Here is a 17326-nt window from a genome sequence, read left to right as displayed (position 1 = left end):
TATTCAGAATATTAAAACGCAACTGAACATGCTTTTAGCACAACAGCTTCATGAAATATATGTTTGTGTGTCATGTATGAGCTTCTCTTGCTCTACATCTCGTCTGGGCTTAGCAACAGCACGCGCAGGCACTCCATTGGTCATCATCCGCTGCACGAGCCTCGCAGTTCGTTCCGAGTCGTGTCAGTCAAGCAGAAAACGAACCGAGACATGGTTACCGACAACAGGAGAAAACAAGGGCACTGGTGTGGAGAAGCGTCCAGCCGTGAGGATGCTGAGATGCAGACAGCTGGATGTCACTGGCAGGATGCGTCCTATTGTACGTCCCATGCGTAAGCGCGCGTTTGATTCGATGCCATAAATCTGGCATGAAGAACGTCTCAAACTGCTTTGCAGAACCCGACTACATGACATTAGTGTGCTAAACGCAACAGATAGGTAGATATCAAAACTGGCGTTTTGAAATAAACAAAACCATTGCGCATCTTATACATTTAGTGCGTATCCAAATCCTATTCGTCTCAGAGCATCGTTCCAGGTAAGAATGCGATTGAAAATCATATATGAATATGCATGATAATATTAAGGACGCGTTTTTATGTTTGCTAATCAATTCTGCATGCAGTATTTTGTGTTTGTCTGATGCGCATCTCTGCTGCACGCGTTGCGCAGCAACCGATCCATCAAAGTCATTGATGTGTTTACAAATGTTACAATGTTGCGCATGAAGAAACCGAGGCAACCTGTTCACTGGAATGCGAATAAAGAAATGATGATAGTAACAACTAAGGCTTTTAAATCATTAATGGCGCTTCATTCAGAGATGGGTTTGCTTGATGTATTGTGCAGCATCGTTTTTAAAAGCATGCTGAGTTTTATATGTAAGCGCACGCAAATGTAATGTAAACATGCTTTAATGTCGACCCAAGTGGATATAAATGAGAGCGTACAGAGTGTTCCTGTTGTAGGTTAGTAAAGCAGTGTATTGTATACACAGCAGAGGCTCTGCCTACACACTCCAATTCTGCAATGCAGACCAAGCGATGACAAGCCAAAACACACTCCCACCCGGCAAATGTGGGCCAATGCATGCAGAGAGCTGCTCAGTGTTTATGTTGTGTAGGATTAGGTTGATAAAGGATGGATTTTCATAATAAATAACCTCTTGTCATGCTATAATAAGACTAGGGCACAGAGTAAACCGTGTGCTAAGGAAAAGGATGGAAATTTGGTACAAGCAGAGACTGAACACATTGACTTTGCTAATATTAATAGTAGGAGTTATGATTATTGGTTTGCTTACTGGGTGTCCGAAAGGATTTTTGGAAGCTTCTTTGGGGCTTCATTTAATAAGTAAATGACATTTAGTTGTTGTAAGTCATGGACATTCAGACAGGACCTGTCTTCTCATTGTGTTCTTCTTTCTCTCTCTATACACATTGTGAATTTCAGTGTAACTTCAGCGTTTCATGAGTTTGTCTGTAGTGATGCAGTAAACGGCACCGGCACATACAGGAGAATCATTAAGCTAATTGGCAAGATCAATATTTCTCTCCTCCATCACTCACTGTTGTATTTAAAACCTCCTCCTGGTCTCTTTTCTTGATTGTCTGAAGGGGTATTTCATTCACCCCAAAATTACAATTATTTTTAATATCTTGTCTGTTTTTACCCTGGTGTTAGTAAAAACATTTTTTTTCCTCATATTTGACCGGCACGGTTGGCTTTCCGTCCTTCGGATGAGACGTTAAACCGAGGTCCTGACTCCCTCTGGTCATTAAAGATCCCATGGCACTTCTCGTAACGAATAGGGGTGTAACCCCCTTGTCCTGGCCAGATTACCTCCCCTGGCCCTTGTCAATCATGGCCTCCTAATAATCCTCTAAATCTCTCTCTCCTCTCCACCTATAGCTGGTGTGTGGTGAGCGCACTGGCGCCGCTGTACTGTGGCTGCCGTCTCATCATCCAGGTGGATGGTTGAGGAGAGACCCCCTCATATGATTGTAAAGCGCTTTGGGTGTACAGCAATACACAATAAAGTGCTATATAAATGCCTCGTTCATTCATTTATATGTGTGAGACCACTAGGAATGGTGGTCGGCCAATGTCAAAGTTCCCAAATCTATCCCCAACTTTGTCAATGGCTAAAAAACCTTTTAAGCAAAACAAGAATTCAACTTTTACTTATCTTATTGTATTATTGTGTAAATGAATACATCATTATATCTGAGTCCTCACCTTAGTTTTCTTTTGGTCGGTCTTTGTTCAAAGGTAAAGGCCCGACTCCATTGCATAAGGATTCAGAGATGTAGCGTAACAGAATGAGTGCTGGCATTGATTTTCGTGCGGATGCTGAAGTCGACACATTAACAGCTGCAGAGACTGCCAACAGGGCAAGAGGAGCTTTCCAGCAAAAACAGCAATCCCTAAATCATACCAGGAGATCTTCACACGTGCGGGAGGTTCTAAAATTACGTTGATAATGCCCTGGACAAACCCGTCTATACTTAAATACAGTATTTAGACAATTTACAATTAAATCAGAATATGCAAACTTGTTTCAATGCCATCAAACATCAAGTTACTCAATCAATGAGTCACTTCAGTATGTTATTCAGAATTATTTCATGAAATATGTAACATTGTACATATTATTGTACACTATAATAGTAAATATTTTTTATGTACAAGAGACCGTACATTTCAGGTCAATGTTTTTCTGCAGCTCTTCATTCGATTATTAATTATACATAGCTGCAAAAACCCTTCTTTCATTTGGTCTGAATAATGTATACGGCTCCTCACATGAATCTGGGTAAAGTAGAGCAGGTGCGACGTCCAGAAAGATATAGATAATATAACAGAAAGACAGAAGTAAAGTTTCTCATTATTTGCCATTATCTACCCTGGAATAATGGGTTATATTTTAGTTTTGTAACCCGTTCATGTGTCTTAAAGAAACTTGAAATACACAGCATGAATGTCTCCATCCTCTGTAAATAAAAAACACAAAACAACATTTTTAAACACAATTGTTATTTTGGCTCCGAACAATAAAACAAGCCATCATGGATTTGAAGAACACGAGGGTGAAAAATAATGACTAAATATTTATAGATCACCAAAAGTGTGTCACTTGCCCAAACGCAAGAAGAGATGGCGGCTGTCTGCTTGGATTCTCTGTGAAAAAACAAGGAAACATTTCAGAGTTAAACCATTTTTACAGTTGAAATTTTGTAAGAAATTTAATTTGTGTGAAATTTTTCTCTCCCACACAGAAACTCACCTGCACGTACAGTACTTTATAAAATCATGCAATGAAGAAAATGATAATTCCATTGCAAAATAGACCAAGACAGACATTTTAAATCATTTGCATTCACAATTTTACTACCCAGAATCCCTCAAACACACACTGAGCTGAAATACAGTTTTAATGTCACACGGCCTGTAGTATGGCTATATTTAAAGAGTCAGTCATACAGACTTCTGTTCATTTGTATGGTGGGTATCAGTGTTGTCATGTGCCATCACCAGTACCCGAAGGAAACACGCTGGAGGAGGCCGGGCTATATATAGATCTGTGTCTCGGTCATGATGTGAATCATTGCATCCTCTCTGCTCAAATATCACTGCCAACATCCAAAGCAACATGACGCACAATGTGTTGCCATATTCACTGGACGTGCCTGCGATCGCTTGTGCGCTGTGTGCTTTGCATTTCAGCATTATTCCACTTTCATCATTATATTTCCTTTCATATCTCAAGTGACTTATTAGTGACATATTAGTTCTGTATCTTTCCAGAGATGTTGCTCTTTCATAGCTCCGGAGAATTGTTGGAGTTCTCAGTTGTGTTTCATTGAAGTCACATATGTTTCTCTTTAAACTGTGAGAAATAAAAAGAGAAATGTAGATTGTAGAGGTCGAATAATCTGGATTTTAGTCAATTCGATGAGAAATGTTGAGATCTTCAATAATGTTGACTTTTGATGGCAGACTCGACAAATCTGAGCTCAGTTTGACACATTGTTGACATCTCTTCTCAAACTCTAATGACAGACACATTTGTCCGATTTCTTTTCTCAGGAGAAATATCTGACACGCAGACGAGACTCACTTTTTAATCTCATTGATGCCTAATAAGTGAGATATAAAAGAGATTTGTGATTTTTCTTTTTTTGATTTTTAAGGTTTCTCTTATTTTAAATGTATCCTCTTAAAACTACTTAGAAGTCAGAACAGACACAAGTGAGACAATTGTTGACCATACAGTAAGAGTAGAGTTGTGTAATGAATGTGGATCACATACGTCTGATATTTTGATAAAAAATGCGGTCTATTGAGAAAGATTTGAGAAGCAGTAGACTTCATCTCACTGCTGTCTAGAAGAAACACGTGTGATATTCTTTCCTACATGTCTTTAGAAGCAAAACATATATAGATTCTCTGGATCTCTCTCTGCGGCGTGTGTGTGTTTTCATGGCATCTCTCTCATACTGAGCTCACAGCATTAACAGCAGTGCCGCACTGCTTTTGTGCACAACAGCGAGTCTGAACAGCACACAAAGACCGATGGGGATTCAGCAATATCCACCGTCACAAAACAACAGTGTTAGCTCAACTGCAGTGATGTTAGCAACTCAATCCAGTAAAAATCACTTAATACTGAATCACACGGATCTGTTTCCTCATCCTGGACCAAACAGTGATCTTTAACGGAGAACATCTATGGTAATGACTCGGCCGTCCTTGATTCTGAAAATATTGTGGTGTGTTTGACATGATCTATTGTGTAAGAAAGAAAAATGACATCTCTTTAATGTTTCAATTATTTCTCCTCAGAAAAAGAGTCAGAATGTCACAAATGTGTCTGTCATTAGAGTTTGAGAAGAGAGGTCAACAATGTGTCAAACTGAGCTCAGATTTGTCAAGTCTGCAATCAAAAGTCAATATTATTGAAGATCTCGATATGAACTCAAACATTTCTCATCCAATTTACTCAAATCCAGACTACTTGACCTCTACAATCATTTACACCTTCATACTCTTCATGTGTTTCAACAATTGCGCTCTCATTTGTTTAGTTTTTCTGTTCAAATTTTCATTTGAGGGTGTTTCTGCAACTTGTGCTGAGCACTTTTGACTCCAAAATAAAAAAACGCACCCCGTGAATTTCAGTGAGAATCAGAGTCTGTAATACATATAAAAAGGTCAACAAAATTGCATGGAGTCATTAAGATTTTAATTTGGAACATGTTTATTTTATATGATTCAATATACAGTAAACCTTAAAAATGTGCTGCGGTAAAAAGACATGTTGCGGAAATGACATTTTTGCTAATATTGCAGCTAATTGGCAGCTTGCAAGGTCTACTCCATTAGTTTTGATTCTTAGCATCTTAATATACATAAATTATACGGTAATAAATGTAGTTCAAAGTACAGAATTACTAAGCTGTATGGTAAGGACACACAATAAATACTGACAAAAGACGATATTTACCTTATATTTTTGGGATCTTGTGAGTGAGGCAGTGAGGTGGCCTAATCTTCATGTGGTAATTTCTGTTTCAATAGAAACCAGACTTGTTTGTCTTTGATAAAATGTCATAATAAAAGCCTTTTTTCATTGTTGCGGTAAGGACTCAAAGGTGTGGGACAGGCACGTTTACTTAAAAAAATCCTAACAATGATCAGTAAACAATACAAAGAAATTTAAGATGCTGTAAATAAAAATGTATATTAAACAATTCCATTTGAAATAATGTCAAAATGTAATTCAATTAGCTTATTTTACATATCTTAACATTGTGACCAGAGTTGTGGGACATGAACAAGGTGTTTGGACCCATAAATGCTGCATCATTTTGTATTAAATCACATTAATCATTAATCATATTTTTTGTCAAGGTGTGTAATGACACTGTGAACAGATTTATAAACCGTCGCATGACATAAATCTAAAATTTCACTGCTGGGACTTAAAAGTGCTCGTAGTTGCAGAACACCCTTGAACATTTGAGACTTGATACTTAAATTATAAACAACAGAGAAATCTCCTGAGCTATAAAAGAGCACAACATTTTCTTCCGAGATGTGACATTTTTAAGTAAAACAATATTGCTTTAAAGCTTTGGAGTTAAGTTAGCCGCAGTGTAGACTGTAGAATGTTTTAGGAGAAAGTATTTTAAAGTTTAAGGAATACACACCTCAGTTTGAGAGCAGAAACCGGGCCGAAACTGAGCAGACTGTGGCTGTATGTTCTCAGGTGAACCAGCAACATGTTGACCAGCATCACTGAGAGCATCTTCTGCTGTCTGATGGGAAAGTCCAGCGCTGTGTTGCCGGTTGAGACATCAGACGGAAAGCCGGCCGACGGATTCGAGTTCGTGGAGGTGAAGCCGGGTCGGGTGCTGCGTGTGCGTCACATCCTCCCAGAACGCCCCGCTACGACAGAAGAGCGCCCAGAACGAGACGGCACCGTCCACTGCAAACGCAAGATCACGGTGTACCGCAACGGACAGCTGGTGATCGAGAACCTGGGTGACGTTCTCCACTCCGAGATCCTGCAGTGTCAGAACGGAGATGTGGAACAGTCTAGCACTGTCGAGGTGGAGCTGTCCGACTACACCACTGCGCCGTCATCTCCGGATCCCAAACCCACTTCGCCTCTTCCCACTTCTGACCATCAGAAGCCCGCCCCACCACCCAGACGCAGACGCAGGAGACCCAAGCGTACGGTACTGATCGATACGGAGCGTCGCATCAGTAGCTGTAAGGGGACGCACACGGACGTGGCGCTGTTCTTCATTCACGGCGTTGGCGGATCGCTGGACATCTGGGGCAGTCAGCTGGACTTCTTCTCACGGCTGGGTTACGAGGTCATCGCTCCTGATCTGGCGGGTCACGGTGCCAGTACCGCCCCACAGATAGGAGCGGCTTACACCTTCTACGCCCTGGCAGAGGACCTGCGTGCCATATTCAAGAGATATGCAAGAAAACGAAACATTCTCATCGGTCACTCATACGGGTAAGCGAGACATTTTCATATCGTAAACTATACTTCCGAATCATCAAATGTATACATGCACCTACTCATCATATACTGTTGTTCTGAAATAAAATGGATGTACACTACATGGACAAAAGTATTCCAGTAATTCCAATCAAAACAGACCAGTTCTTCCACACTAGACTGAGTCAATCAATTCTTCTGAATCTTGCTTTGTGCATTGTCATGTTGGAATGGATAAGAGTCCTGAGCAAACTGTCCTGCAATAAAATGATAAGCACGCAATTCTCTAGAATATCATTATATGCTGTAGCATTAAGATTTGTGCTCATGGAAATGACCAAAGTAGTCAAAGCTGTTCATTAGATGAGGTCGTCCCCAAACTTTTGTCCATATAGCGTATCAGTTCGTTCATCTTTCTATTTATAAATTCCTGCATGTTTTGGACACATGGCATGTATGAATATGCCCGTTTTCGCATCCGCTTTGTGGGCATATATTAAAGAGTCACGAAGAGTTCGTTTTTCAAAATTCACATTTTTGTAGTTTACATAGCGATGATAATGTTATTTTTTATTCAACCCTGTTTCAAAAGTTAGCATTTTCATGACTCCAAAACACCGTCGTTGTGTAAATGTTAGGGCTGTCAAACAATTAATCGTGATTAATCGCATCCAGAATAAGAGTTTGTGTTTACATAATATATATCTGTGTACTGTGCATAATAATGTTGTATTTATTAACACATGCATATATTTAAGAAAAATCTCAAAATTAATAAACATTTATATATAATTTCAATTATTGGTAAATATAAATAAATACATGTAAATATTTCCTAAATATGTATTCATGTGTATGTGTTTGTATTTATGAATACAAAATTAATATGCACAGTACACAGACATATATTATGTAAACACAAACTTTTATTCTGGATGCGATTAATCACGATTAATCGTTTGACAGCCCTAGTAAATGTAAAGATGTATTTTTGCAAAAAAAGATAACACTGTTTCAAAAATGTTCAAAAATCATGTTTTTTTATTGTGCATTATAAGTAATATTAATCAAACTGCAGATGTTTTTTTTATTAAGTAATAATAACAACAACAAAAAAACATTATAAGATGATAAAATTGTTTTTAAAACAGGGTCAAAAGTGCACTATTTTATAAACAATGCCATAATCATCTCTGTGTAAACTACAAAAAAGAGAATTTGTGAACAATGTGTACAATTTTGTACAAACAGCGATTTGAATAGAATGGTCTGGTAACAATCAAACAGACACGTCCAAAAATAATCTGCAAATGATCACATATCATAATATGTATTATATAATTTCTCTGTTTTATATTATTTCTATTCCTCACTTCCATACAATTTTCTTTCTTATTGTTCTCCGGCTGACATGTTTTTTTTTTGTAAAGCTGCTTTGCAACAATGCAACATTATGGAAAAAGTGCTTTGTATAAATAAACTCATCAAAACTGTGAAAAAAAATCAAAAGACAGTATGGGAACTGAGCAGTGAACGTTGTTCTTTTTTACTTGAATTCAATTGAGTTTTTTCAATTGATTCGAGTTTTTTGTAAGATCATGAGAAACACATTAAGGGCACATTAAGTGTGTAAACGTGTGACTGGTATTCTGTGTAGTTGAGAGAAACTCACATTGAGTTGTTTTAATGATTATCGTTGAGATGTGTCGTGTTCTTGTGAAGGGTGTCGTTCTGTACGTTCCTGGCACACGAGTATCCAGAGCAGGTGCATAAGGTGGTGATGATCAATGGAGGAGGACCGACAGCACTGGAGCCCAGTCTCTGTTCCATCTTCCAGCTGCCACCATGTGTTCTGCACTGTCTGTCTCCATGCCTGGCCTGGAGTTTCCTCAAGTAAGACATCGCCTATCATAATAACATGCATTTGAGGGTCTTTTTTGTGGATGACAAACTGATGAAAACTACTTTCAGAAGAGATGTCAAACTGAGCGCAGATTTGTCAAGTCTGCAATCAAAAGTCAATATGACCGAAGGTCTCGTTACGATCTCAAACATTTCTCATCAAATCTACCCAAATCCAAATGTTGCAAACTGTATTTACATGTTTATTGTCTGTCATACTTCTCAATATCGATCTTGTTCTTGATCTTACTTTTGTTTTGTTGTTTGGTCGTCCACACAGAGCTGGTTTTGCGAGGCAGGGTGCTAAAGAGAAACAGCTTCTCAAAGAGGGAAACGCATTTAACGTGTCTCCGTTTGTGTTGCGAGCGATGATGAGCGGTCAGTACTGGCCGGAGGGGGATGAAGTTTATCACGCCGAGCTGACCGTACCCATACTGCTGGTGCACGGCCTGTTCGACAAGTTTGTGCCGATCGAGGAGGATCAGAGAATGGCTGAGGTTTGTTCCACCTGTGTGACATTCTTTACTCGGTCACCATTCACTCTCACTGTGTGGTAAGAATGCAATGAAAGCGAATGGTGACCGAATATGTTATATCTGAATCGAACGGATTGCAGACGTTTCATTTGTGGATGGACTTTTACTTTTAAGTGTTAGGTTCACACATTTAACACTTACGTTACCTTTAACCTTGCATTAATATTATGCCAGAGATGCATTGATGTATGCTTAAAAATCCACCAGAAATACTACACAACAACATGACTTCAGTATACTATAATCTTAATGTTGAATACTCTGTAGTATGGCCTGCATGTGAGTGGGGAAGGAGACTCTCTCTTTGTTTGAAGAAAGTGAGAATAGAAACACAAACAGAACTCCACGGCTCTCTTACGACTCTCCTCCAGCACACAAGAGTGTCTCTGTGTTGTTTTCTGGGCTGTTCATGAGGACAGAGGAATTACGCATGTGCATACGCAGATGTGCTCTGAATGAAAGTCTGGTGTCTCTTTGTACCAAACTTCAATTCTTGTAAATACATCCCGTGGTTTGTAAATCTATTACATTTATAAATTATATTAGATACTTTATATTTATAGATGTTATTAGACACATGATATTTATAGATTATAGTATACATTATTTTTAAAGATGATATTAAACAAATTGTATTTATACATTATATTCGACACATTTTATTTACAGATTATATTAGACACATTATATTTATAGATTTTATAGCACACATTTTGTTTACATATTAGACGCAATATATTTATAGATTATATTAGACACATTATTTTTTCAAATGATATTAAACATATATTATTTATACATTATATTAGACAAATTTTATTTACAGATTATATAAAACACATTATATTTATAGATTATATTAGACACATAATTTTTTTAATGATATTAAACACATTATTTATACATTATATTAGACAAATTTTATTTACATATTATATTAGACACATTATATTTACATATAATGTGTCTAAAAATCTATTAGACACATTTTATTTACATACTATTCACATTTTATTTATACATTATATTAGACAAATTTTATTTACAGACTATATTAGACACATAATATTGATAAATTACATTAGAAACAGAATATTTACAGATTATATTAGACCATTTATTAATACACTATATTAAACAAATTTTATTTACATTTTATTTACAGATTATATTAGAAATGTTATTTATACATTGTATATGACTATCATTGATCAATAACATTTATACATTAAATTAGACATAATACATCTATATTTATAAATGACATTAGACAAATTTTATTTATAAATTATATATGACACAATTTACGGATTATATTTGACAACTTTTATTTATGAGTGCACTACATGATTACACGACTATCTATGATATATATAGAGCTATGGTGCCATTTCTTAAACTTAAAGTTTATGATTGAATAATTTGAATGTATTTTGTTTACATGGTACATGAATCACTCCTTTAAAATAGTTTTTAATACTGTAACCCCTTTACAATCATAATCTAATGCAACTGACTTCTTTATCATAAAACATCTTTATTTCTAGATCCTCTTGTTTGCGTTTCTGAAAGTGATCGAGGAAGGCAGTCACATGGTGATGATGGAATGCCCCGAGACGGTCAACACCCTCCTGCACGAGTTTTTCCTCTGGGAGCCCGACACTTCCAAAAAGGACACGGTTGCCATGGTTACAGCCGGCCAGACTGCGAATGACACTGCTGCCATGCCTGTCCAGACGCTCAGTGTCGCCAACGGCAACAGCACTGGGACTCCCAAGGTCAACAAACCCCTTAACAAGTAACCAACAGATGATTGACATTTCGGGGTAAACCAATCAGAAGGCAGGTGCTGCGAACGGCGTGACCGTCACATTGGCTGAGAGCTGATTTTTGGTCAGAAGGTCCAAGCAGGTGCTATGAAGACAGATTGAAAGGTTGGGACTCTTTCTGCGAGAGCTTGCGAAGTACGATAATGGTGATTTATGACATCATGATGATACCTTTGTATCTCTCTGCTACCTTTGGACAATATCTTTCCGTCTTGTGCTGTTTAAACAAAAGGACTGAGTGTCCATCTAGAGGACGAAACCCAGCGTTGGAGTCCAGGTTTTATTGAATTACGAGACGGCAGTCGCTGAGGTTGTTTTTGAGAAACCGGTTTGTGTTGGACGAGTTTAAAGTCAACATGAAACAGCATTTCCAGCCCCTTTTACTTATAATGGATTGGAAATCAATGGGGTTGTATTGATTGGATTTTAGTCAGGTGGTTGGAGGAGAGGAGGTGAAAAGTAGAGACGTGGTGACATTAGCTATATAATCATTGTTAACAATAAGACCTGGAACGTGTGTTCAGTAAATCGGCTGGATTTCATATTGACTTCAAAAGTCGTGTGCACAGAACCTGTGTTCACATCACGTGGAGCTAAATAACTTAAAACACGTTTTCAATGTCTTCCCTCACAAAACAAATCCATCGCTTACAGGTTTAAGACCCTCTCCTAAAAACAGACATACAGTATAAAATATTGAACTGTGAGCCATACGAGGTGGAACGAAGATAACGTACATGCTACACATTAGGGTGTGTACTTGAAACAAATTGAACAACAAAACAACGGATGTTGCTTCACAAACGTGGGACGAGCAAAACATCAACTGGAAATCGACCATCGCATTGGGATATTTCATGCACCGTTTCGTCTCCTAGCAACCTTGAAGTCAGGCATTAAAAGAGATGCGGTGAGAGAGAGCTATAATGATGCTGATGGCCACCGTGTGATTTGGTGCTGAGGAAAAGCAGGATATAAGCCACAATATCACAGAAGTATACTGTCACAATGTCTTAGGAAGTGCGGAATTTATTCAGATGATATTACGAATATCTAACCATCAGGTTTATCCAACACATTGTGAGGACGCAATGATGTTCTTCTGTACCATTAAACTTAATTAGGGCAGCCTGTCTGTCTATGCAAGAATCAACTGTGGAAGCCTTGCAGCTGTTGCCATGACAACAAAGAGTCACAAGCAAAATGGATTAAGAATTACAAAATTACATTTCAAACATCGTATAAGAGCTCATAGCTGAACGAAAATGGTGTGATAGTTATGCAGATGTTAAGATGAAAATCATTATAAAATATTCAGGATAACTGATATAAGAATTGGCTATACCAAAGTGACAAGTCAAGCGTAATTGGATTCCAACATGTGCAACAAAATTGCATTTCCCAGCATTCTTTGGGGCAGCACAAAAAAGACAACATAAATATCGCTGATGTCCTTTTGAAACCTTGTGTCGCATATTTTGTGATTTTTTTGCCATAAATCATTATTATTAGTCACCCTTTATGTTTTTCACTGGGTTTTGCAAATGTCTAACCAATAAACATAGTATGCATTCATTAAAATAGTTTTTTCCATTTCCTGAAAAACAGCAAATTTGGACATACAAGGTTTCAGAAGGACAGCGACGATATATATCACTTAAAAGGCATTAAAGACAAACCTAAAGCAGATATATATTTTTATCAATTTTTTGTGCTGTCGTACATCACAAGATTTCAATCCTGTGAGCACGGACATCCTAAGGAAGATTAATACACATTCTCATTAATGCAAAATTTTTAATACTTAAAAATATAAACATTCTGTGCATAACTTTTCTCAAAAACAATACCTGAAATTATTGTGTTGAGAAGTGTGCCATCACTTTTTTTAGCAGCTGTTTGCCTCGAAGATGATCAAACTAGAAGAAAACCAAAACAGAGACTTTAGGGTGGATTCTTTTCACTTATGCCAATAAGAAAGCGCCCTTAGATGTCCTAGCAACCGCATAGCAACCATAAAGCAATGTCCTGGCAACCACCCACATCACCCCGAGCATCAAGGCTGCGGGTTTCGGGCCGACGACGCCACAAAGATTTTCTTCAAAAGAGTCTAGTCCGGCATATTGTAATATTTTTGAGCATTACCAGAGTTTACGATGGAATTTTGTAGTTGTGCAATACTTCTGAACACACGGGGGAAAATATGACACTTTAAATCCCGTCTTTCCAATTCACAGATGGTAGTAATAAAACAAACAACGTTCATGCAACAGGGTAATGTCAACGTTACTTTTGCTACGTACAGTAGTTTTGGCTTTTCTCTGAGCGCCTGTGAATACGGTGTTTGGAGTGATGCGAAAACATTGGGAAAAAAACGACAAACAATACAGGCCGATACTGTTAAAAACTGCCAAAGGTCTCATTCATGGGTTGAGAGTGAGAGAAGAAATATTTCACAGAGCACTGCAGGAGATATAATAAACACATGTTGTGCTGATGAAGATTTTCCTCTTCTTCTGGTCGTGAACATTGTGGTGTCAATTATGTGTGTTTGCATATATCTATGAGAAAGTATTTACCGTGCACTGCCTGAAACTATGTGCATTTAAAATATCATGAAACTATATCAAAAAATAATGATGAAAATAAAAATAAAACACACATATGTATTTTGTCCGTGCATTTTATGATGCGTGTATGTGCAAGTATAAAAAATATGATGTATAAACGTTTAATAATGAATCTGAACAGTTGTTTTAATCCTGTGTGATTTTCTATATTTTGAAGTTTGGCTATATACAAACATATATTAGATTCGACAGAAGGCAAGACTGTGGTCTGTTCCACATTTTAAGTTTAGTATATGTGGTCATTATGAAGTGTTTCTTTAAAAGAACCTGCCAAATTCTCCAACAGAAAAACGTTTTAAACACAGCTTGAGTCATGGGTTAGAAAATAATGACATATTTCATTCATGTCTTGAACTATTGCTTTATAAGGTATACTTATCATCCATACTTATCAAAGTCATTTTGGATCAAATTGTCCAAAATGCATGAATGCAAACGTAGCCTACAGGCACAGCTGTGATCTCAACACACGACCACTAGAGGGAGCAAATAATACTAAAAGACCGCTATATATTGAATTTACAAAACAGTATTCTTGTGAATCTGTAATCGTTAAACAAACCAAATATTATTCGCTTCTCCTCTGAGTGACTGAAATTCAGGTTCACGAGCTGGCATGCAATCTTCTTTTTTGGCCTGGATAAGTGTTGAGTAACACACAAACATTTCTGAGGTGTGATCAAATTGCTCTGAATCCAATAAAATAGCCAAGTATTTATACCGCACTACCTTACGGCCTCAATCACCGCGGCAACCAGTTCAGAACCCTTTCATAACATCACGTGACACATGACCGTCCCACCCTTCATGTATATTTTCACCAAACTAGTCGAAACTTCTGTGTAGTCTGCCTGTCTGAAGGACGAATTATGTGCAGAACATATGGAAAAAAAACAAGAATTCATTTTCGTACGATATTTCAAAAGCGATGTGGTTATTTAGTGGTTTAAATGACATGGAATGAGATTTGGAACGAAGCTCTGCTCTCTTAAAATAATTCGCAAATGTAAATACATGTTTTTTTCAGAAGTAAAACGCAGTTAAGGAGGATTCATTTTCTCCGAGCGCTTGTGGTTTGAATCACCGTAATTGGTTGCATGATTTGACAAGACATGTTTACAACATCTGGATATTTTGAATATACTCAAACGCCTAATTACAACTCTGGGGTTAGGAATTCATGCAAACCTCCAGAACGGAGGGAGAGAGGACAGCGAACTAAACATATGCATATGTGCGTGATGTTTGACATTAAAATACTTGGAACAATCAGGTTAATTGAAGACTCGAGAGTTGCTATGGAAAGATGTTTTGTGTTTTTTAAACACATCTGAGGTGTGTGCTGGGCGGATGTATTGTTGTTGAATGACATGCACATGAAGTTGTAGTCATATTTACCGGTGCGCTACCTCCAGAAGTTTCTGACATCAGGGGCCCGGTTACAGTCTTGTGTTCACTGCGTTCAAACTGCCCTAACAAAAAAAGACGTTTATTCAAGTGTGCTGTTAGTATACTTCTTTTAAAATAAAGCTTTATGTGAGTCTATAAATTCTACGCATTTTTTCAGAAATATACTTAAAATCGCACTGAATTATGCACGATTTACACTGACAGAAAAGTACTTCTAAATTTGTACTTGTACTTGTGTAGTATTCTAAGTACACTGTTCTTATAGTTGTGTAGTCTATAAAATACTTTTTTGTTCACATAATTTTACATACTGTCTTGTAAACATGTTCAAGTTTGTATATAACAAGTGAGCTTTGGGGTAAAATAGTAACAAAACATGTATGAAACTGTATCTGATCTTCTTTCTACACAGTGATCGCAGTTAATTACTTCAAATCTTCTTCAAGTAGCCTACACTTAAAGATGTCAAGTACCCAGCTAACACAGTACGTTCTGACAACGTCGCCAGTTCGTCTTCATTTGGTCACCTTGACCTTACTTTGTGACCACGTTTTGAGGACGTCTTGGCAACGTTCCATTTTTTTTTATTTTTGCTTAAGTTCCAGAAACGTCCTAGCCACGTCCTCAAATAACGTCGTGAATTAATCCCATAGAGAACCTTGTAGCAACGTGATGTACTGGTCTTCAGAAAACCTGGACACTGGTCATTTTTGCTTACGTTCCAGAAACGTCTGAGCCACGTCCTCAAATAACGTCGTGAATTGATCCCGTTGAGAACGTTGTAGTGACGGGATGTACTCGTCTTTAGATGACCTCGACACTGGTCATTTGATTAATGAATCTGGTCATTTCTGTGTATTATGTTATTGTATGGAAAATGTATGATCAGTGTAAAATCTGTTATAATGTCAAGACGAATGCTATTCATCTGACTTCTGACAGCTATTAAACTGGAGTTTAATTCGATACCACAATTACAACTATTTATTTTGTGCGCTCGCCTCTGACATGCTAAAGTAACATCAGGCAGTGAGGTAAAAAAAATATGACCTTTAACGTTTAAATGATGAGAGTGCGCGGCTCTTTGCAGAACAAAGAAGGCACGTGTGCATGCTGGAGACGCGCACGCGTGCCTTCTTTGTTCTGCAAAGAGCCGCGCATTCTCATCATTTAAACGTTAAAGGTCATATTTTTTTACCTCACTGCCTGATGTTACTTTAGCAGTTTATTAATATTCTTTCTTTACTTTATACCTTACAGGTGTGAGAGTAAACACACATTTTAGTGATTTTCGATCGATTTGGCGCGTTTAAATGAATGGACCCTGATGTTTGTGTGTGAGACTAAAGACGCTTTTGATTGTTGTTTCCTTTAAACGGACAACCTGCTAAACTTATGTGGTAAGACTAGAATATAATGTTAAGTCTAAACACAATGTTTATTCATCTCTGTCAATAAATATCTGCTTTAAATCCTGTATATTGTGTTGCAGTCTTTGATTATTCATGTCATGTCCTACAGTATAAATAAAATACTCTGTATTTAATGCACAGGAAGTGATCTGAAACAGCGTTCAGTTGAGATTAGCACTCCCCGCACAAGTAAAGGCACAAAGACGAAGGAAATAAAACATTTACGTCTCAGCTGGTTATGTTATAATTTGAACCCTCCATTAATCTTTACCCTCCTCTCAACATCTTCACAAGCTAAGCTAAGTTTTTATGCTCATTGCTCAAAGTTGTAGAACTGCTAGTTGCTATCTGGGTATCATCATATAAGTGTTCTTAAGCTTAACTAGTAGTTGCTTAGCTTCTGTGTTGGCAACATGCTGTTGTCCTAAGCTCATTCGGGTAAATACATTTTGTTGTGCTCTTTTTTCCTCAAAGTCCCTGTGAACCGGAAGTTGCGATCGTTCTTACTTCTGTATTTGATGCATTTCCGAGTGAAATGGAATTTCGAATGAGGAAAATAGTGGGCGTGGCCTTCGTCTTTCTTTGCGAT

The 17326-nt window shown here is 37.5% G+C and overlaps 1 protein-coding gene across 1 annotated transcript; it reads left to right on the top strand.

The window, feature by feature from the left end:
• Positions 1–160: 160 nt before the first annotated feature.
• Positions 161–16354, top strand: abhd8a (abhydrolase domain containing 8a). Its single transcript, XM_057334841.1, has 5 exons — positions 161–538; positions 6272–7033; positions 8741–8911; positions 9201–9417; positions 11004–16354. Exons 2-5 carry the CDS (start codon positions 6285–6287, stop codon positions 11256–11258), a joined length of 1392 nt encoding a protein of 463 aa, XP_057190824.1. The 5' UTR covers positions 161–538; positions 6272–6284; the 3' UTR covers positions 11259–16354.
• Positions 16355–17326: the final 972 nt, after the last annotated feature.

This window comes from Triplophysa rosa, linkage group LG5 (assembly GCF_024868665.1).
Source record: "Triplophysa rosa linkage group LG5, Trosa_1v2, whole genome shotgun sequence".
In the NCBI taxonomy this organism is placed as follows: Eukaryota; Metazoa; Chordata; class Actinopteri; order Cypriniformes; family Nemacheilidae; genus Triplophysa; species Triplophysa rosa.
This window is presented reverse-complemented; position numbering and strand designations above follow the sequence as displayed.

Coding starts and splice junctions, on each gene's coding strand:
- abhd8a (XM_057334841.1), top strand. CDS start 6,285: ATGTTGACCAGCATCACTGAGAGCATCTTCTGCTGTCTGATGGGAAAG. Junction 7,034..8,740: donor CTCATCGGTCACTCATACGG/GTAAGCGAGACA, acceptor GTTCTTGTGAAG/GGTGTCGTTCTGTACGTTCC. Junction 8,912..9,200: donor CTGGCCTGGAGTTTCCTCAA/GTAAGACATCGC, acceptor TCGTCCACACAG/AGCTGGTTTTGCGAGGCAGG.